Genomic DNA, 23,291 nt, shown 5'->3' with positions numbered 1-23,291 from the left:
ATTACGTTCAAGATGCGAAGTGGGACGCCGCTGTGGTGACACATGAAAAGAAAAACGCGTACAAAACTGCGCATGATTGATGCAGTCGGGGCTTGCATGGTTCGAAAGCGTAGAACGATGTAATGGAACGGACCACTGCATGATTCATCCTGTTAATAAGGATCGCTTGGATATGGACGTGAATATCCTTCAGTGTGAATGACAGTTTGTGAATGGAGAAGAAATGTCAAGTAAATGTTTGACAAATGACTATGCTATAGCGCAGGCGCTGAAGCTAGCTGCCGTGATGTATGCTTTAATGGTAACCTGCATGGTTATGTCGCAAACTGCTTTTTCAGCTTCCAATGCGGGGAATATGACCTTACTTCCAATGCACGTCGGTTCGAGCTGCCTTCGGTTTAAAAGGGAAAAAAAAATCAACCGCGGCTGTGTGACAACCACGGTTAATTTTACGCGGGAATAAGAGTGTGCGTTCGCAAACGCTGTGTGATCTCGCGTTGACGCTGAAGTACTGAACCAATATCCTCACAGTTGCTGAAAGATGAGTTATTTTGCTGTAACAGTAAGTGATCGATGAATACAGAGTTAATATTTCGTCTTCCCTAAACCCTACTGTTTTAATCGGATGAACTCAGCCCCTACAAAGGTCATGCTCTAGAGAAGCCGTGGAGCCGTTATACGAGGGCTACTATATTGTTGTTACGCGTGGTGAAAAAGTGGCTTTAAAGTTCGGTAAATGTACGATCATTTGAGCACACTGTTGAAGTTTCGCTACCAGCGTAGACGCGTCATACGCCAGATAGCGTTTTTCCAATAATTATTTTAGGAAACCCTACGTGATACATACGCTTGTTGAGCGCGTGCACTTTTGGTTGACACAAAATGGGCATGCATAAATTTAATACAAATATACGCAACAAATATGCCATAAGGGCAAGTCTATGTCACAAATAAAAAAAAGAAAGGAGCACATACATATACGGTAACAGTGTACTAAAATGCCGCCTTTTAGATTAGTGGCTTAGTAGACATTAGCGCAAAAAAAAAAAAGCAGGGACAAATATATGCCTACACGAACACGAATTGAGCTGTGTTCGCGTGGTCCTATCTTTGTCCCTGTTTTTTGCGCTTAAATCTACTAAGATGCTGAACCAACTCTCCCAAAAAGCCACTCTTCCGTAGATTAGTGGCGCAGCCAGAAAGGTTTTTCGGGGTTGGGGGGTTCAACCATACTATATGTATGTTCGTGCGTGCGTTTGTATGTATGCGTGTACAGTATATACACATGCAAAATTGAAAATTTTCGAGGGAAGTGGGTGAACTCCCCCAACCCCCCCCCCCCCCAGCCATGCTAGTGTTTCAGATAAATAAATGGCATTGCATGCATTGAGCCCTGACGCGAGGCAGCGCTTGTCCTTGCTCTCTTCTTTTTTGTCCGCTGTTCGCGATTGCGCTGTTCTTTGATAATGGATTACTAATTTGTCCAGTCTCACACCTTGCGAGGCCAAAAGCAGAAGCTCATGTAGTTTGGAGCGAAAAACGAGCCCTGTAGAGCGATAAGTTTTATTAAGGCGAAAGCCTTAGATGCCTTAGACGCCTCATCAAACGCGAAAATTGACCGACATCGAAGGCCGCGTCCCGCGACAGCGGCTTCAACACGAGTGATGCGAGAAATCACCATCACGTGATGACGTCACCATATGACGTCATCATGACGTCACGTACTGCCGAAATTTGTGAAGTGACCAGAAGGTCACTATGACGTCACATGATGACATCCTCTCATGACATCGTCGCTTCGTCAAAGGTGGGCCGATCACGGGGGCAGTGCAAAAGCAGCTGAGGCGCAGAACGCTTGCATTACCTCCGATCCTGGAGGCAATGTGAAACCACGTTAGGTGTTTAGGGAGGGTCAATACATCTACTGACAAGAAAAAGAAGAGGGCTTTCGCCTTTGAGTCGTCCAAGGCGAATGCATAAGGAGCCCTGTGAGAGCCTTCTTTTTTTTTTTCCAGAAGCACAGATTTCAATAGGAATATTTCGAAAAGTGGAACACAGAGGGCTTCATTTACCTATAAGTTGTCAGAAAACACCTTATGTAACAAGCATGGAGTAAACGCAGCATGTTACCGATTACCTAACTGGTTAAATTACGATAATAAATAGACGGGATGGTTAAAATATACTGACTCACCAGCTCGTACGAAATAATTGTCTTATGGGCGACGTGAGCTCTAACGTTTCCGAGCGCAACATGGAGTTAAGACTTGCTGAAAAACGCTTAGCTTTATCTGAACGTAGTGTATACCTAACGACCAAAACGCGCTGAACACCGCGAAGGCGGTAATAAAATCAGTACTGCCGGAAATGGTAGCAAAAAGATGGCTCAGAATTGCGAGCTTTTTTTAAAGTGCCCGTCACTTATCAAAATCTAAAAATTTCGCTGCAGTCGCGCATGAGGGCAACAGCGCCTAGATGACTCAAGACTTTTGGCGCCACCAGTAAGGTATAATACGGAAGCTTATCGGCTTTCTTTTGACGCGCCTCTACAGCGGTGCTACAGCGGTACTAGTACGAGTAGATATATTAGCATGTCTTATCTGTGTCCACTACTCCCCTTGCCGCCCTATACCAGCCATCGCTGACCAGCAGCAGTGGAGAGTCAATCAGTCGGTCCACCTCGCTGTTCAAAAATTGCTAGGAACTGAGTGAACGAAAAGAATTGCTTAGGCAAGCTGAGATGTGGCGCAAAATACGTTTCGTCAGCCGGTAGTCGGCGCTTCACTTTCTTCTCTTCTCTGCCCCCCCCCCCCCCTTTTCACGAATATATTTTGCGCCACAGCCGAGCATATGCCTAAGCATTCCAAACACCAACTCGCTCAAAAAGAAGTCCTTTTAGAACGAAAGCAGTGTTTTCGGCGTTGCCAGACCCATAGGCTTGCGGGGGGGGGGGGGGGGGGGGGAATGTTCCCCCCTAATCATCTAAAGTGGGGCGCCATTTCTGCCCCACACCTTTACTCAGACGGACCTTTCACGTAATTTTTAATGCGCAGGGTTATGACTAGGCATGTTTTTTTTTTACGACAATGGCGACCAAGAAGCCCTGATGTTGAATTCAGATATAAAGAGTGCTTAACAGCGCAAACGACAAGAGGGGATAGAAGAGAGGAGACAGAGCGCTGAACTGCCAACAATTTATTTCTTGCGAAAGTCTTCACTTTTATACAGTCACCAGTTCCACCAGTCATGCGCGAAACACCATGATATTGCACAAGTACATCACAACTCCAAGCCAAGGAACAAGTTTGTACAATGTACAATGTTTATACCTATCCACATCAATGTACAATGTACATTGTACATTGATGTGGATAGGTATAAACAAGGGTGGCTATCTGCTCATTGCAGCACGTGTGGGTGCAGGCCAAAGTTTTAAGATTGCACCATCGTCGCAAAATGCAAGGATCGCACCACACGCGAAATCGTCGAGGCAGAAAAGATTTTTTTCATTAAAAGATGATTGTGTTAGCACCCCTTCTGTCGCGCTCACCGATAAAGAAAAGTTGTTCCTAGGCTTGGAGTTGTGATGTACTTGTGCAGTATCATTGTGTTTCGCGCATGACTAGTGGAACTGGTGACTGTATAAAAGTGGAGTCTTTCGCAAGAAATAAATTGTTGGCAGTTCAGCGCTCTGTCTCCTCTCTTCTATCCCCTCCTGTCGTTTGCGCTGTTAAGCGCTCTTTATCATGTGCCAACACGCCCAATCCTACTGCCTCTTGAATTCAAGGAACTGTTTACTTCACACCTTTACCCTTGAAAGCCGGGGACCAATGGCAGGCCTTTGTGATAAACACGTCATCGCTTTATTTTCATTTTTGCATCCATTGCGAAGCTCGTTTTCTTTCGGGCTCAACCAACAGATGAGGGGGGGGGGCAACAGATGCCCCCCCCCCCCCCCAAGGAGAACCCTGCGCATGCCTATAGCCAGACCCCGTGGATGAGGAAAGAATGGTTTCGAAAGTACTGAGGAGCGCGTTAGGACATAAGTGAACAAGAGGAGTGGGAAAGGTGTCGGCTTTAGACTCCGCGAGCGATGACACCATGCGAGGAACCCTGACAACACAGATGGTCTACAGAATGAAAATGGCTCCCACGTAGACGAACAATGGAACTATAGAGCTTATCGCGTTAGCTTGGTCACTTATAACTGCGTCACACGGGCAGTTTTGATCGGGATCGGGACTGATCCGGATCTGATTCCATTATCGTGATTGGCTCCTTTACGCAGTCTGCCGAGAGGGAGTCAATGGCTGTTGAGAAATTTGATCCCGATCGGGCTTAATTGCGATCAGCAGTGCACCGTGTGACACCGGTATTACACAGGCTTCGCAAATAACAAATAAATCGCCACTGCACCGCCTCTACCCAACTAAACATAGCTTCATGTGCCCGCTCTGCAGCGTACTGGACACCTTGACACATTTGCTTCTGGAATGCCCGTGTCATGTAGACCTCAATATGCAACCGGAGACGGACGTCAATTCAGCACTAAACACGAACGACGACCACCTAACCGAAACGTGGGAGGCCAAGCTCGCCCTCGAGGACCTGGAAGACCAGCGACAACTCGTCATCAGGGCCAAGAGGGCAGTTGAAGCCAGAGGGTTCCTGGACTAGGGAGCCCTCCCACCTTAGGGTGATACCGAGCATCGCTCGGAACACTGTTTCACAAATAAACGTTTATTTTTCTCTCTCTCCATTCGTATAACGTTCAGGCAGAAAGCACGAAAGCACTTCTTATCCAGCCTTAATACCACGCTTACGCACTGGAATTCTCCGCTAAACTCCAATCGTCGTCCACAGAACCTACAACTGCCATCCAAAGTTACAACTGCCATCTAAGATTTCTCGACGTGACGCTAGAATGCTGTATCGGCTATGGGTCGGCGTAGCGTTTACCAATTCATTGAACTGTCGCAGTGGTATATGGCAGATTCTTTTATGTGCGATAACAGCATTTGTGTGGAGACTACTGATCATCTTTTGTGCCGCTGTCCCCAATTTGAACATCACCGGACTCTCCAGTGTGCCTTAAAGGGACTCGATGATCGGCCCTTTACCGAAGAAAAGATTTTTAAGAGCCTGGTCTCACGGCACAACAGACCAGAAAGCCACACGAGCCCTCCTGCAGTACTTGAAGGCTGCAGAATTAAGCGACCGCCTGTGATACGCTGCGCTGTGTATGTGTTGTAAAATGTCTAGGGTAGCGAACTGGACGTAGTCGAGTTAACCTCCCTACCTTTCCTATATTCCTTCGCGCTCTCTCTCTCTCACTTATCCAGCCCTCCCTTCAACTTTAACCTGGCAACGCGGCGTGCAATTTAAGGTGGCACAATAAATATCAAGGACATGTTAATCCACATGTCGCGTCTCTACACTTCGAATATTTGTGTGCTCATCTCGAGCAGTCTTGAGCGAAGTGTCGAGCTATACAACACATTTGGTGTGGCTTCTCCTCCATATAGCGCTATTAAGAAATGGTGTCGGTCAGGTTATAGCGTCAACTAAGTGTAGGGTTGGTTGGTTGGTTTATGGGATTCAACGTTCCAATGCGACTCGGGCTATGAGAGACGCCTAATTGGAAGGTTCCAGATAATTTCGACCAACTGGGGTTCTTTGACGTGCACCGAAATCAAACGCACAGTACACGGGCCTCTAGCATGTTTCCTCCATCGAAATGCGACCGCCGCGACCGGGATCGAACCCGCGACTTTCGAGTCAGCAGCCGAGCACACTAACCCTTTGGCCACCGCTTTCTTTCTTTCTTTCTTTCTTTCTTTCTTTCTTTCTTTCTTTCTTTCTTTCTTTCTTTCTTTCTTTCTTTCTTTCTTTCTTTCTTTCTTTCTTTCTTTCTTTCTTTCTTTCTTTCTTTCTTTCTTTCTTTCTTTCTTTCTTTCTTTCTTTCTTTCTTTAACAAAGCAATCTAATCCAAGCTGAACAAGCTGCGCAAGCCGAGCAGTTCGATAGCTTTGAATAACAACAAACCACGGCTCCCCTCCAGCATGTCGCACGTGCCCAGAACGATGCGGTCGTTTACAGTTCTCCCTATTGTGGTCACGCGAATCTTTTTTTTCCCCACCATATTACGGAACAATATCCGAGAGACATTTCAACCCAACTCACCTCAAAGAAGCGCCGCGCGCGTAGAAACTTCCTCTCGGCCAAGTCAACGCACGAGACTCGGAGCTGGAAAGAGCACGGACCATTGATGTCGACTACTTGCCGTAAGCTCCCCAGGGGCACATACAAAAATGCGCTTTCGCCAACGACACGCGCACGGCGAATGACGCTTCTCGTGGGCTCACGAACGCACTCCAATCGACGAGAAGCCCGCGCGAAGACTTCGCCGGTGGCTCGCCATCGCGCGCCGACTTGAGCCGCGCAGTGGTTCTCCGGTGATCATGATTGATTAGATGACTTAGTAGAGACTACGTCATGACATGCGCCTCTCTCTGTCACTTTCTCTCTCCGAGCCCCTTTCTTCAACCTCTCCCTCGTCTTGTTGCGAGGAGAAGCCGCACCCCGAAGGGGAGGGCTTCTGTTTCCATGGCGACAAGCCTTGGGACGCGGTCTTGGCGGTCGCTAGACCTCGTGTAGTCGCTTAGGCCGCGAAAAAGCTCTGCGGGCTTCTTGGCGAACCGGCACGGAGTGGCAGTGCCTGTATCCGCACGCAGACCCCTTTGAACGTGCTCGTTACAAGTTATCGTTGGGCACTCCTTCAACAAATTGTACAAATTGAACGTGGGATAAACTTCTGATGTACCGGCAGTGTAATAAAAATTGTGGTCACCGAATGGTGATTTATACACGTGAGCCCCTGTGAATGATTGATCGTGCCACATTAACACCCCGGTAGCAGGACACTTTTTAGTGCCGGGATTAACCAGCTATACTCAAAGATCCTTGGTTGATGGCGCCTTTCTTCAACTGCGCTAAATGGGGTACAATTGTCACTGCGGTAGTTGAAATCGATAGGCTTCGATCCCCAGCAATTTAACTGTCAGGTGCATGACCTCAAGGGTTCGACACAGCAACTTTTATTTTTACTTTCTTTCGCTTTCGTTGTGACGTTATCCTTGCGACGTTACATTGACAGAGGCTTAACTCGGTCAGGTAGGCATTTTCACATGCCAGAGTATTTGGTCTATGGCCGTCAAAAGCGCATCATAAAGGAATGAAAGCAGATGAACGCTTCTTTGGAGACACTGGCATTTCTGACAATTACTGGCTCTGTACTATATATATCGCGTGCAGTTGTGGCAATGGTACATCTGAAAAGGTGCAGATGTCCTCGGTGTTTCAGCAAGCATTTCTTGAAAGGGACTTACTCTTAGTGTAGTGCGCGTTTTTGCGATTAAATACTACCTCACGCAAGAATTTATATTCTGTTTTTATTTTTATCCTATATTATCAATCAAGAAAAAAGGGGAAGCCGTTGTTATCAAATGGTGGCAGTGACTCCTCTGCCTATTTCTATAACGAAGCTAGACAGATAGTACTAGAACAAGTATTGAATGAAGCAATGAGAGATAGAGAGACAGCACACATGCTCCAAACACAGACACCCAGCCCTCCGTCGAGGATACAGCCGTCACACCAGCCCTCCGCGCCAAGATACACCGTCAGATCTACCGGTCAGTCAAGTGCGTCTCCTGCCCTGAGAATTAGCCAATGGATCTCCAACACATTCTGTGGAGCTGCTCGGCTCTCATTGAACACCAGAGAAAGGTGACACCCACTCTCTCCCCTAAGTTCAGGCCTCAGAATTTTGACTCCTGGAGCGTTTCCATACTAGTCCTCCCGAGGTGCGACTTGTGACGCTGCAGTCCCTACTTCATTTTATAACGGACTCCAACATGTTCAACAATACCGCCCTCCTCTGCATGTCTCTCCCCCGACCTGATGAATACACTTTATGGCGATCAATTTTTTTACTATTGTTATAAACACTTCAACGGCAAGCGCTTGAGGACGCTTGAGCTTCACCTTCAAGAGGACAACGCGATAGCGTGATCGGGCCCCGTCCTCATCGCCTTCTCATTCGCTTGCCAGGCTTCGCTTCTCAGCGGACACCTCAACCATGGCGCGAGGAAAGGAACGTTTGTGCACACAACATTGCCCGTTTGAAACTCTCCTAGAATTCAGTTGCGAAGGGCCCACAAGCAAGGACGTCGACGCCGACGCCGACACCGACACCGGGATTTCAGCGACGCGGGTTTCGTAACGCTGTCGCGTTAAAAGGGTGCACAATCAAAGCACGGTACCAAGGTATTTCCGATTCACTGCTAAATGAGTCTGTGCAGGTTTGTTACACTTTAGAGCCATGGTGGTGCCTTCTCTCTCTTCCAGTCTCCCAGAGTGCTGTATTAACGTCAAGCTCCGCAGGACCTGACACCTTCGCAGCATCCTCGTACGCTGCTCGTCCCTTCAGCGTTTTACCTCCGCGCCGCAGCCCGATCACACGAGTCTCACAGTTGGGCCATCCTATTTATATTAAACACGAGGCGGCGGCCCACGGGGCAAAATGATCGGAGCTCGATCGGCTCGGTAATGGCCGTCTCGGATACCTCATGACGGCCTTGTGTGTACCGCTACACCACAGCTGCACAGCAATATATGGAAAGGGAGACGTGCGCAACAGGTTCATTGCACCGCCGCAGCCGCCTCCTCGGCGTCCCGTGGTCCCCTCCGCGACGGCAGCAGGCGGAAATGATGTCCGATATACTTTCGCGCGCCCACCCCTCGACTCGGAGTGCTCCGGCACGGTCACGTAGCTAGCTAGGCGGCGCACTCGATGTAGCCACGACGCCCAGGAAGTCACCTCAGGCGTGATTGTTGCTAGGAACAACATCGCGGCCGCTTGTGTGCGCCTTTGGGAACAACCCCCGCCACCATTTGCTGTCGGAATGGAGTGTCTTCATTGCTATTGGGCTGGCAGGCATGGGTGGACTGAAATAACTAGCGACCGGCTGCGAAAACAGAGATCCGCATATTACGGAGATCATCAATGAGTGATTGTGTAAGTGATTGGACGAGCTAGCCAGAATGTGGCAACGTGAGAGTGAAGCGATCAAGAAAAGCGATTCGGATGTTCCCTATAACGTCATCGCCATATTTAAGTATAAGAGCTAGGCAATAGCCCTCTATCTCTTTGTATATTTCTTTCTTCTTCTCGTCTCTCCCTGTGTCGCTCTGTCTCACGCGCGAGTGCTGCAGTGTTTAGCCGTGCCCTACAACGACCTTGTGTGCCACTCATGACGTCACTATCCCACCCCTATCTCTTCCACTATTTGCTGCAACCAGCGCTGCAACATTATTGGCGTACAGTGCGTGCGGTGAAGCTGCGCGAAGATAATATAATTGTTCGGGTTCTACGTCCCAAAACCACGATATGATTATGAGGGACGCCGTAGTGGAGGACTCGGGAAATTTTGATTATCGGGTGTTCTTTAACGATCGCCTAAATCTAAGTACATGGGCCTCTAGCATTTCGCCTCCATCGAAATGCGGCCGCCGGAACCGGGGTTCGATCCCGCTGCCTTCAGGTCAGCAGTCGAGCGTCGCAACTGCTAGACCACCGTGGCGGGTTAAGCAGCGGGAATAGTGAGCAAACTGGAGCAGCGCTACTATACAACGTCCCTTATTACGTAATATGCAGTTTTGGGACAATTTAGCAGGTGGGGTGTCGAGGTGCTCGAGGACACGGGTTCAATACCCGGCCACGGCTGCCGATTTGCGGCGGCGGCGATACGCAATAACACTGGTGTGTGTAAGTTTAGGCGCACGTTAAAGAAACCCAAATGGTTGAAATTAATCCCGATAGAAGCCCCCTCCTCTTCGTCCCTGTGGGCGTGCCTCATATTATCGTGAATTTGGCACGTAAAACTTCAGCAGTTGTTAGTCCTAAGACGTTAAACGCGGAAGTTCAATCACTGATTGTTGTTCCGTAAGAGCCACATAAAATAATCAATTTAAGTCTTACACTCAATACTAAAGATTGCTATTGAGAGCTGCAATTTCGTTAACGTACTAGATAAATTAGAATAATGAGGCGTACGGTCGTACTTTGCGCAACCCTGAAAAATAAATATGGTGGTTATCCATACTCCCAGCCGTCCATGCTTCTTTCTGGCTCTGCTGTTGCCTTGGGCATTGTACAAAGCCCAGATGCCATACATTAGACTTAGTTGCGTTTGCCAGGACGCTGTATGGTGGGTAAGCAAGCGTATGGGGCGGGGGAGCGTTGGTGTGTGAAAAGCTGACCCATAGATTTTTTTTCACGAAGCAAGTTGTAATACCGAAACCAGCACCCATGTTCCACCGAGTATTAAAAAGCGATCTTAGTCTCATTTTTCATGCTTCCCTTGGTTCGACACTTTTCTCCAAGATTCTCACAAGTGAAAACTTATTATTACTACTTACCTGTGGCTGTTCTCTTAATTAGCTTCATTCGTATTCGAAGCAAATTGCCTCGTTTACTATCATGTAAATTATGGAAAGGACAGGAAGGCTTTTGTGGTTTTTTTTTTTCGATTTAATACACTTTCAACTTAACGACATATATTTGGTGTACAATGCACTCTTAACAAAAATACGTACATCAAAATCAGCGAGTGTACACTTAGTTTCATGGCACGAGTACTTTCTGCACTATTGGTAACTGGATTGGAGAAAGATCATTTCACAAAAATAACACTGCGTGGTTTTGTAGAAGTGTGCGTAGTACCGGTAGTCACAACAGTGAACAACGTGATGATGCGGTGAAATTTTTTTTCTCAAGCTTAACAACGTGAAACGTGATCGGAGTGCCCCAAAATGCTTTCAAAAGACCGGATACTTGTATGCATTCCTCTTTTATGACATATGATGTTCAAAAATGTACTGATGTAACAACGTTTTGTACTTCTCGGCTCAGTGCGCGTAAGTATAAATGCCGGCTCATTCTAGCGAGGAGTCACATATAATGATAAAATTATGCTCAGTGTTGCGCAATCTCGTGAAGCGTTCTAATGGGGCGTAGCAGTGATAAGAATAAAAGAAACGCTTTTGGACTGAACTGTGGCAAGTACACAAAAGTTCAAGACAAAGCGAACGTTGAAGTATGAAAAATCTGTGAGCAGGAATTCTGCTCTGTGAATCTGTGAGCAGGAGCAGGAAATCTGGAATTTTGGGCGTACCTGATGAAGAAGAATAAAATTGCGCTCGAGCAGCTAGCAACCTTAATATGAACAATCTCTCGTAACCTAAAGCTTACGGGGTTAGGAATAAAGCAGCTGTCGCAACAACGCTCTACAAAACATCCATTTCATACAAGTAACATATTCTAAGCTCGTTCATGTGCTACTTACATCATATAACATTATCGATAAGGTAATTTTGAATGGTGCAATGAGTTGAAAGTCTAAATTTTAATTACCACAGAAAAATAGACGATATTTATAAGAGAAATCAATAATATAGCGCGTTCATTACTTAACCGGGTTACGGAAGTATCTACAGAATGGTACCATTTTAATCAGACGGTTGACTAACTGACAATACGTATAAACACGTAAAAACAGCGTATATAGTTACGACGTTTAGTATGTATGACACTTATGCGATATTCATACTCAAGAGGAGTGGAAAAATACCGGTAATGGTGTGTTTCGTTCAGGAAGACGGAATTACTTAGTTGTTATTAACTACGATAAGTCTTGAAGAGGTACGGAAAACGAGTCGTTTAGGAGGAACTGCACATAAGGGCTCACAGGAAACACGTTCACAACCGACTACATTTGCAATTTACAGTGTGCTGTAAACGAAATATGGGTATGAACTCACCGACGGCTTCAGGGCCATAACCGATAACATTAAGTTTCCTTCGGAAACCTCGTACACTGAAGCATTTCTAACAAAGAAACATTTTTTTTTTATAATTTGCAGTGCACCTCCAGAAACTGCATGCTGAGAAAGCGCACTCATTTGGTTCGACCAGGTTGGGACGAGAACCACGAACAATCCAAGAAAAACGTACAGAACGATAAAAAAAATCACAGTACAGCATCCTGAAAAAGATCCATGTCATGAAAAGCAGCTTCACTGATGTCGGTGAAAACAAAAGTATGTAAAGTACCCACGGATTTAAACGCGACATCGTTTTATTTTTTTTAATGTAGTATAACGACTGCTATAAGCAATTACTCGTGGTAACCGCGTCATGACACTGCAAACGTGCCCGCTAAAGGTAGTGTTGGATCTGATGTAAGTGTTCTAGTCAAAATCACGCCGATGTGGCACGAACTGTCGACGCTGGAAACGAAAGTATGTGCATAACATAGCCCTAAATTTTCGCGTTTGAATTCTTGAGTGCTGTACTAGAGTCTAAATTCCACCAGTACATTAATGTCAAAGTATGTTGTTCGGTTAGTTGGTTCATACTGAGAAAAATGGTAACAACGCAACGCTTCGCGTTGCCTTGTTACCATTTGGCACACTACATAGTTACGGAATTAAAATTAGCAGGCTCCCAAAATATAGTGAAATATAGATCTAAGGCAAAGCATTAAACAAAGCCTGGAAATAATTGGTGTAATGAAAATAAATAAAATTTAAATGATGGAACACGTATGCAGCGAGGGTATATTATATTCTGTGTAATGTTGATATATGGACGCAACAGAGTAGGACACGTCATGAAATGCGCTGAACGTGTAATGTGTGCTCTAACTGAGCTCAAACATGGTTACCAGTCGAATATACCAGTCGAATAATAAAGCGGTCGGTGATTGGCAATGTTTAAATAGAGTAATGAGATTGATTTACGTTATATTCGCATGCCATTAGATATAGTTAGCTGACGCAGTGCAGGAGTAACTGCAGATCACCGGGGAGATTTCTTGTTTCTACAGTACATAGATATGAAACTAGTGATATGTATTTGATTAACGTACTTTGATCAGACAAATAAGGTATACACCTGCGATGACAGTGTCAGTGGCGGTAATTCGCGCGTTGTTTGGAAACAAGCACCGTTTTCAAAAGCAGAGAAATTTTAAATACCACAAGGCCAGGGACATCCAAAGTGTACACTAGCATCACCCAGACACGTTTGCTCTAGGCTAGGCAACTCTGGTATCTTCACTTTGCTCTGTTGTCATCACGGCCGCCTCAGCGACTTACGTGAGAAGAAGCGCTCCCCGTTTTCTCTAACCTCCACCTGCTCTAGGGAAACCGACGTATGGCCGTGCATGACAATGAAGAAAACAAACTAAACAAGCATTTGCGTTTCTGATGTATTTTACATCTACGATTAGGGAACAGTACGACAGGGACGGAAGTGTTGCACGGTACCACGGTGATCACTGTATACTGTCTTGAGAATCGAACGAGACGTGGCAAGTACTGTAAATATGTCGCAGGCGCATTCTGATACATATAATCGTAGATAATGCGTAGGGGAACAACCTGTTAATGACAAAACCTTATATAACAACAGTAATCGGAGCGCTGCTTTTGATAACGAGATGATATCGCAAGATACGCTTAGTAGTGATCATCACGAGGGCAGATTTGCCTCAGCTGCGCATGGCGTGTTCATGACAACAAAGCGAATATGACCTATTCGTACATGCGTTAGAGCTCTGTACAAGATCCACATCGAGGATGTATGCTTAAATCCGAAAAAAAAAAGCGTAATGGCTCATTCACGGCTGCGGCTAGTACCGGTGGCATGACTAACCTAGTCGCAAACGACTGGTCGAAAACGGCCGCTTTGGTATATAGAAAAGCGACTGCTTTCGCTCAGTCGCTCGCTCCTCGATTTTTCTGTCGCGCGACTGTAGTCGCAGAACTGTGAACCAATCAGATGCGCATGAGCGCATCTGATTGAATACAGGACGCCAGCTTATTTTGCGAAGCATTGACAGTGCGAGCAGTCGCGAATTCGGTGTGGCGACGTATATACATCGCACTGACAGGTGTGGGCGTCGGCCGAATCGAGTCGCTTTTTGGTCGCCTGTCGCAAATGCTCGCGCGGCCAGTGTCAGTGGCAGGTGTGAATGAGCCTTACGAAACAGCGCCACTTTTTTTATGCGCAATCTTGCAACGCCCTTAAAAGGCGCCTCTAAACCACCTCCGATATCTGTTTTTTTAACATTTCAAGTAAACACGCGCGTCGAGTTCAGAATGCCGTCGCGATCAACAATGTTAAACGTGGTAGCGCTACGAGTCGCGGGTATGTTACGAAATCCAAGCAGTCCCGTATGTTTGGTATTCCCAGCGTTGGTCTTTACGTCACAACGCGCCTCTGGTCATGTCAACAACAACAAGAACATTTTTGTCTACTCGCAGGTACGCGCGCTCGCTGCTCTTCCTCCTCTTACGGCGAGGAGGAGCAGTCGACCAGGAGGAGAGGCGAGCCGAAGAACGGAGCGTAGCGAAAGAAAGCGAAACAAGCGAGCGGCGCTTTTGGATCATCAAACGCGTGTAACTCCGCTATTACGGCACCGTTTCGAAAAATTCTCGTGGCTACGTGCTGTTGCAGACTCGTGTACAATTGCAACATCACAATTTTCGACCTCTGGGTGGTTTAAGTGCCCTTTGGGACGTCAGCAGACGGCCCGGCCAAACGACCCGCTGTAGGGACGACGTGCTAGGCGATGGTACAGTTGCTCCTGTAGTTGGCCACCAGCCTGATGGTTACCTCCTGCTGACTCATCGAGTCCTTGTTGGCGAGGCCATCGTGGCCCTCTGAGTTCATGGCCTCCCAAAAGGAAGTTGCCGCGCCCCGCTGGAAGTCGGGTGAGGTGCAATCCACCGGTGACACGTCGTCGACGCTTGAAGCATGTTCCATTTCTTTGTGCTCGACGAGAACGTCCTCCTTTACAAAACAGAGCACGTGACATATTGTAGTAGCAACGGCACTAAACTCTATCACTACTTTATTGTATGAGAATTCGAGTAGTACTTGCTGTTAAGCTAGTTGGTGCATGCTCAGTTCCGATAATTAGCGGCCAAAACACAACGACAAAAAGGACACTTACTCGTACGTAAACGGGACAATCATCCGTCCTGTCTATGCGTCCTCTTTGCGGCCGTGGTTTTGGCGCTAAGTCTTCTGTTGGTGTAAGAAATTGAGAAGCTGGAGCTGGCCTTGCTTCAAGTGAGCAAACATCAACATAGCGAAGTGGCCTAGTGGCAACATGATAAACCGTACCAAGAAATACACGCTGACTGACAAAAATAAACGACACACACGTGCTAACTAGCAATCACTTGGAACTATCTACAGACAGACAGACAGACAGACAGACAGACAGACAGACAGACAGACAGACAGACAGACAGACAGACAGACAGACAGACAGACAGACAGACAGACAGACAAGACAGACAGACAGACGACAGACAGACAGACAGACAGACAGACAGACAGACAGACAGACAGACAGACAGACAGACAGACAGACAGACAGACAGACAGACAGACAGACAGACAGACAGACAGACAGACAGACAGACAGACAGACAGACAGACAGACAGACAGACAGACAGACAGACAGACAGACAGACAGACAGACAGACAGACAGACAGACAGACAGACAGACAGACAGACAGACAGACAGACAGACAGATAGATAGATAGATAGATAGATAGATAGATAGATAGATAGATAGATAGATAGATAGATAGATAGATAGATAGATAGATAGATAGATAGATAGATAGATAGATAGATAGATAGATAGATAGATAGATAGATAGATAGATAGATAGATAGATAGATAGATAGATAGATTTATTCGCATTATTTCTCCCTCTTGTTATGGCGCTTTTACGTGTAACTGTAACTGTGCCTTGAGCGTGATTCGAGGCGTGTACCTTTTGGTACGCCTCGCCTTCGTCTTCGGCGCGGAGCAAGCTGACATCTGGAGGATCGGTCTCCGCACTGTTGTCTCGGAGAAAATGGTTCGCCGGGAATGAGTCTTCGGGCTCCCGGTGCTCGATGCAGTGTTCCACAAAATCCGCTCCCAACAACTCGTCTCCAGGCCGCATGCGTAGAGGCGTGACTCTGTTGATGAACTGCGAATTGAAGCATATCTTTGACTAACTATGACCCGATTTAGACGTAGATATACACTTTGTAAGCAGTAATCGGAGAGGTCGGCCTCAGTCGTCAGGCACATAGCTAATAGACATCGGAGCACGGACAGGAGAGAATGAAAAGCACATGGCCGATGAAATACCAGCCAGACAATATACTGATCGTTTAGTATGTTAAGTGAATGAAAAGTTATAATAACTTGTCTTTACACTGATTTGTCGTTTAAAAGTAGCTCAACTGATCATCCTTACACCTAGGACTCCGCATTTGCTGGTGCCAAATAACCGCTGAAAATGCAGCCATGCGTATTGTTCCCAAGAAAAACTTATGTGTAAAGTCATCGATGTTTTATTTTTTAACGGCATGAGATGTAATGATAGCGCCGCCACAATTTCACCCTTTGAGGTCTTCTTTCATAAGGCTCGCTCACGCCTGCGACTAGCACTGGTCACGCGACCAAGTTAGTCGCATAGCGACTGGACGCAAATGGTCGCAAATGGCCGCTTTGGTCGAAAAGCGACTACTTTAACTGAGTCGCTCGCCACTCGATATCTCAATCGCGCGACTGCAGTCGCAAAGCTATGATTAAATCACATGCGCAGGAGCAGGAGCAGGACATCAGCTTATTTTACGGGGCAGTGGCAATGCGTGCTATATGAGAGCAGACGTGAATTCTTTGTGGCGACGGGTATAGATCGCACTCAGGTATGAACATCGGTCGCCTTGAAGCGCTTCTTCGTCGCAAGTTGCAAATGGTCGCGCGACCGGTCATAGTCGCAGGTGTGAACGAGCCTTTAGTGTTTAAATAGACGCAAATGTTTCAGTTTATTTTTGATAGAACCTTCGCAACATAAGTCCTCACCTTAAGCACGAGAAAGGTGACTCCCGCGCTCCAGGCGACGATGGTGAGGCAGGCGGCGAACTGGATGCCCAGAAGACTGCCGCCGCCGCCTTTGAAGAGACCGAGGCGGTGGTGTCGCAGCCCCTGGTATCGGGTGGTGTCCAGGAACAGGCCGACGGCCAGCATGCCCCAAAGGCCGCCCACGCCGTGAATGGCTGCCGCGTTCACGGGGTCGTCGACGCTCAACCAGCGCCGCAGCAAGGACGGCACCGGAGTGGTGCACAGGCCGCCCACAGCGCCGATCAACAACGCTTCCCAAGAACGGTAGAAAGCTGAACCGGCTGAAATAGGGGCGCAGTAGGACCCGACTGACGTGAACTGCGTTGAACGTACAGTCGGCCCCAAAATAGTACGGACCACGCGAGCACGTGCCAAAGCGACCGCCTGATGTCGACAGCCTGGCTCGGGTGGATGAGCGGCTCTTTGTACTCAAAACTGAACATTTTGACAGGGTTACCTGTCTGTACAGACATGCGTGTACAGTCGCATCCGACTATATCGAACTGCGCTAAATCGAATTATCCTTTATACCGAACTATTTTCGAATATGACAATGCTTTAACGTGAATGCATAGAAGAATTTACGGCTACATCGAACAAAAATAGCCGGAACACTTCATATAACGAACTTGGGGCAGTGCGAAACGCCCCAAGAAGTTGGCTTTCCCTCACAAGAGGTTGGCTTTTTCTCACGGAGGGGACTTTCCAGCATGCATTTGTAAGAGTGAGCGGTGTGATTAGGAGGACCATACCGATACCGCCTTTTCTCGCCTACAACCTGCCCCTGCATGTAACCCCCACCGCCAACTAAAAACAGCTCAAAAATAGGAACTAAAAAAATTTTCCCGTGTGTTGTTTTAAGCCGCCTTCCTTTCAATATTGTGAACCAGTTCCGTGAAGCCTACTTGCGCACCAAAATTCGCATCGAAAATACGAAAAATTCTTTTAAATTTTTATGCCAAATTATGCGACATATTGAACGAATTCCCGTTTTTTAGCGAGTTCTATATACGCGGGTTCGACTGTACTCGCAGTTACGTCAAGATTATTGCCATGTTGGCACAAGATGCGCCGCGGCAGCGATCACCGTCACTGTTCTGGGCAAGGAGCGTTGGAAGCGTTAACGTCGTTCCATTTGCTCCTCCTATATTCTATTACGCCTCTTTCACCAAGGTCACAACAATCTGAAACCGCTGACGTCGAGTAAAAGGCATGTTCAAAGAGATAACAACAGAAAAGTCCTGTGTTTCATGAAGTATCCTTACATGCATCTTAAACCTTTGTTTCAATTTTTCATCTGGGCAGTTAGGTTGATATTGAAGCCTTGCATTTTATAAGGTATTCCTATATGCATGCAAAACCTGTGTTTGAATTTTTATCTGAGCAGTTGGATTGATATTGAAGCGGTTGATACTTCAATTGCCCATAACGTTACACTTCATTCATTACAAACCTGTTATCGACACCAGTGATCCAAGGATGGAAGTGATGATGTCTTCAATGTCGAAATGCTTGTGGACCAGGTAGCTACAGGAGCACACGGAAAATTATCAGCACATTATTGTCTTGTAGATACTTTCGTGAGCTTCCACACAGAATAAAGGCATATATCAATGAAATAAATCAACCTTACGTTGCAATGGTGCCAACAAGACCACCACCGATAGAAGAATTGATGGTGGAGACAGCTGACCTGGATAAAGGTGGAACAGTTATTCGCTCGGACAGCAAGAGAGAGTGCATTAGGAAGAAAGTTTCTTGAGCTATTTATGGGTGCATGCTCGCTTAACCGTAAGAACAAATTTCATTTCACTAAATTCGTAAATAACGAGAGCTAACGAGGGCTTAAAGCCACAACAGTACGTGTAGCATGCTCGTTTTCAAGGCAGTTCTCGCAACCTTCAACATACTCCGAGATTACGAGAAAAAAAAAAAAACAGCGATCGAAGTGTCTAAGTTATTGCCAGCTAAGTAAAACATAAATCATATCTTTTCCGTTGTTTCACCGAAGTGCTGCATTAAAAAACGATACAAAAGCTAGCGATACAAGAACTTTTTTATCCGAGGCAATTTTTATCACTGACAATTACACGCCTTTGCAAAAGGTGCCGATGTACAGTTAAATTAAAGCCAAAAGAAAAAAAAAAGAGGAGAGAAAGGCAATGATGGCCAAAGAATGTACCTGGCGGCAAAATGCCATTTCTCGTCGGATATGCCGAACGTGCTCCCACTGTTGAAGACGAGTGAGCCCCACCTGGAGAAACGAAGAAACAAGTGCGAACAAGTGGGGTAAAAGCTTAAAAGGGGGGGGGGGGGGCAAGCTTTCACTAAGCTCTAAGTGCGCAAACCTTGAAACAGCGAAACTGAAGGCTAATCTGGTTGCTTCTAGGTTGTTTCTAGGCCTTAGCTAGGTGATGAGGGTTGTTTCTAGGTTGCTTCTAAGTCGTTGCTAGGCTTAAGCTAGGTGATGCTAGGTTGTTTCTACGTTGATTCTCAGCACATAGAGGTTCGAGTTAAACCACACACAGTCACAGACTCGACACGGATGTCCAAGTTCGAGACAGAAACTCGCGCCATGCGTTCGCACCTCTCATACAGTCACAGACACGACATGCATGCCCAACGAGACACAAACTCGCGCTGAAACCGAGCGTTCGCACCTCTCATAGGTCTACGGGCACGTCGTTGTTGGCGTAGGCCTTCCATCGCTTCAGGGTCTTCTCGTAGCCGCCGTTGCCTTTCCCGTTCCCTAGTGTTGTTGTTGTTGTTGTTGTTGTTCAGACATTTGGCGCAACCCACATCGGGGGATGGTTGGTTGGTTGGTTGGTTGGTTGATCCTCAGCTACTTGGCGCAACCCACCGTGGGGGATCGGCCATGAAACGGGTGATACCTTATTTTAGAAATAAAATTGTTTTAAAATCCGGGGGATAGGCCATGATTGGGCTAACTGTTGCCTTCTTCCTTTTTATTGGACCAGTGCTGAGTAGCGGGATTTGCCCAATTTCTGTGGCCCATACCCGTTTATGATGATGACAGTTTTCTGATAGACCGCACAAATTTCTGTGGCATATATGCGTTTGTTCGGCTAACTGATGTCTTCGTCATTTTTAGTGGACCAGTGGTGAGTAGTGGGATTTAGCCGATTTCTGTGGCACGTACCCGCTTATTTTTCGAGATAGGGTCGGACACATTACGGCTAGCTTAAACAGCGTCGCTGTTAAAAAAGCTTGTTTGAGAACTACGTGAACGGTAATGCAAGTCGGGCGAATTCATGCTGCTGCTGCGTATTTGGAAGAACTCTACCAAGAGAGGTTGAAATGAAAAGACGTGGAAAGCTTGCTTTCGGTGGTGTCTTTTCGCGCCATCATACTTTTGTGCAACTATTTCGCTGTCCCCCTTCTCAGGAGGCCTATCTGAACCTCATCCGTTTAAATCTAAGTATGCGATATCGAAAGCAAGCGATATACACTTGCCCACTCGTAGCAACCATGATCCTTTGTCATTCATTGAACAGCCATAGATCACTCCACGTCTCACTGTCACAAGCTCTATACCATATGTATATCTTTTACGCTTCGATATAGCGCGTGATTTCCGGCCACTCTACAGCCATATTACATCCTATCATCGTAGATCGTTAGCCACCGCTAACGCCGCATAACAAGACATGGTGCTCTTTGGCCCCGCCTGGACATTGGGCCTCAAAAACCCACCAATCATCACCACCGAAAGCAAGCGAGTGTACAATCCAGTACAATCAGCATTCTCGTTCATTGTCGACACAGGGAAGTAATCCCATTAAAAGCCAGATAACGAAGTCGTGCTTTTAATCGCTATTATTCTTACCACAGGGTGAATGCGCCAATCATAGCGTTCGTGGGGTTGCCCATCCGCGGCCTGCTGTGCCTGTCCCAGCTGAGTCTGGGGCCGAGCACCAGGGCCGAGACCAGTCCCGACGTGCCGCCTAGCAAGTGAACGCAGGCCGAGCCGGCAAAGTCGATGACGCCGATGCGGTTGAGGAATCCGTGACTGCTCCACACCCAGCCGGCGGGTATGCAGTACATGAGAGTGCTGAGCGCCGAGAAGAGGCAGTACGCGTGGAAGTTTGTGCGCTCGGCCATGGCGCCGGACACGATAGTGGTGGCCGTGGTGGCAAAGGACAGCTGGAAGATGAACATGGCGAACTCCTCGCCCATCACCTCTGAGCTGGCGTCCAGGAAGAAAGAGCCGACGCCGCAGAACGGGTTGGTGCCGGGTCCTTGGCCATTTTGCAGACCGTATCCGACGCTCCAGTAGGTCAGGCCACCCAAGACCACGTCCACAGCGTTCTTCATCAGGATGTTCACCTCGTTTTTCTTGGACACGCAACCGGACTCGAGAAGTCCAAAGCCTGAAAGCGACGTGTTTTTGTAAAGACTGGCAGCGCGTGCAGAAAGATCTCACCATGTACATCAGGGGTCTCAAACTTTTCTCAGCTACCGGGCCGCAGTTACAAAATTTAGTCCCGCAAGGGCCGGGGCAGTAAAGAAGATGGGAGAGGGGGGTGGGTTTGTGTGTTAAAATGTCAGCTAATGTTGCCATTTGAAACAATTGAAACAAGACCTTTCCTTTATGTCATATATGGGTCATTTTTGAAGGGGATTTGGCACCAGGATTCCAACAACATATCGATGTCGATCTCCAAAGTGACTAAAATCACCGGACACCGATTCTAAAATTATAGAGTTGTTTCACAGTTATGTATACACACATGGTGACCGCAGGGAGTGCCTCACGAAATAAATGCTTTAGACAAGTCATACCTGTGTAGTTTACGAGCGTACTTATTAAGAAAATTTAAAAAAATATATGCGGCGAAGATAGTTATGAGCGAGCCGGGCCGCTAGCGAGAGATACGCGGACCACGTGTTTGAGATCCCTGATGTAAGTACATCATGCGCCATTGGACACAGCAAGTGGACAGTAGGCTTTCAGTACAGGAAGTCAATCTACGTATTGCACTGGGACCATGCGTGCAGAGGGAAGGCTTCAATATACACATTTCAGGCTTCTGTACCTACTGATCGAATGACACCGTGAGTACGTTGCCGTAATTAATCAAAGTTGTTCTCGTTTCGAGTATTACATTACACGTTTACAACTTAGCGTAGGTCGCGAAGATATTCGAAGCTGGGAATGATCCTCTAGCCATGTACTGGTATTGCCCTATCATTCTAACCTCCTGAGTCACGATGCTAATGAAGAAAGAGGCACGCACGCTGCTCAATTTGTCAGTAAGGCGGATATCCGTGCCCTCTTTTGGTCGCTGTTGTTTCCGCCTCATCAGCCTTGCTTGCACTTGGTTATTCATGACGGGATATTGCTTTTCTCCTATTTGTTCTTCGTGCAATGAGACCACAGACATCGATCCCAGTGTCGTACCCATGTAAAGAGAAAGTACTTTATGGAAATGCAGGTAATTCTGCCGGTGCGTATGGATGCGCCTAGAGGCTGCCGATACAGTCTTGACAACAGCATGCATGCTTAAAGTTGATATATTCCGAATCACCGGCCGTATCAGGAAACGAGGACTAACATGTTCTTTCCCTCCCTTATTGCTTTTTGCGGTTCACCGAGACTACTTTCGTCTGCGCACATGCTTCATTGTCATCGAAACATCTCTGCAACACCTTTGAACCGCATGACATTTTTCTTGTGCACGCACGTGTGCAGGTGCCCTTGTGTTTCTGTAATCTATACATTTGTTCGCCCCTCTTTTCTTTGTACAAGGCATCCAGTTAGACTATTCTCAATTTAGTCACCTTGGCTAAAATCATTCACAAGCATCACTACCTTCCTCTCCTTGCCGGTCGGCTTTAGTAACATTAACGAGGGAATTAATCCATCACGTAAATTATTGTTTCCGAGGTGCCCAGGCCTACGCGATAACGCAGTTGTGGCCACATTTTATAAATATCGTTAACCTATAGTACTGCCTACAGATAACCGGTAGCGCTGTCTATACCTCGAGTTGCGCGAAAACAACCCAGTCTGTGGCCACGTGAGGAGAGCTTCGTATAGTCTTCACGGGCAAATGAAAACAATAATACAAAAACGTGCAGCGTCGCAGTCGCTCAATGCAAAAGAAGCGCCGCATCTGAGCCGCACGCACACCCACCTGTCTGCATGGTGAAGATGACGAAGGACGAAGTGAGTACCCACGTCGCATCGTCGGGCTTCATGCTCTTAGGGTCCACAATCAT

General features: G+C 46.9%; 1 protein-coding gene across 1 annotated transcript; it reads right to left on the bottom strand.

Annotated features, from left to right (window-relative positions):
- Window positions 1-14,692: 14,692 nt before the first annotated feature.
- LOC119394744 (putative ammonium transporter 3) lies at window positions 14,693-23,291 on the bottom strand. Its single transcript, XM_049415975.1, has 8 exons — window positions 23,207-23,291; window positions 20,896-21,439; window positions 19,231-19,302; window positions 18,682-18,741; window positions 18,502-18,575; window positions 16,989-17,329; window positions 15,925-16,125; window positions 14,693-14,920 (listed from the first exon to the last, which is right to left on the bottom strand). Exons 1-8 carry the CDS (start codon window positions 23,289-23,291, stop codon window positions 14,693-14,695), a joined length of 1,605 nt encoding a protein of 534 aa, XP_049271932.1.

This window comes from Rhipicephalus sanguineus, chromosome 5 (assembly GCF_013339695.2).
Source record: "Rhipicephalus sanguineus isolate Rsan-2018 chromosome 5, BIME_Rsan_1.4, whole genome shotgun sequence".
Classification (NCBI taxonomy): Eukaryota; Metazoa; Arthropoda; class Arachnida; order Ixodida; family Ixodidae; genus Rhipicephalus; species Rhipicephalus sanguineus.
This window is presented reverse-complemented; position numbering and strand designations above follow the sequence as displayed.

Coding starts and splice junctions, on each gene's coding strand:
- LOC119394744 (XM_049415975.1), bottom strand. CDS start 23,291: ATGATTGTGGACCCTAAGAGCATGAAGCCCGACGATGCGACGTGGGTA. Junction 21,440..23,206: donor CATCTTCACCATGCAGACAG/GTGGGTGTGCGT, acceptor CGTCGCTTTCAG/GCTTTGGACTTCTCGAGTCC. Junction 17,330..18,501: donor ATCACTGGTGTCGATAACAG/GTTTGTAATGAA, acceptor CCCCTATTTCAG/CCGGTTCAGCTTTCTACCGT.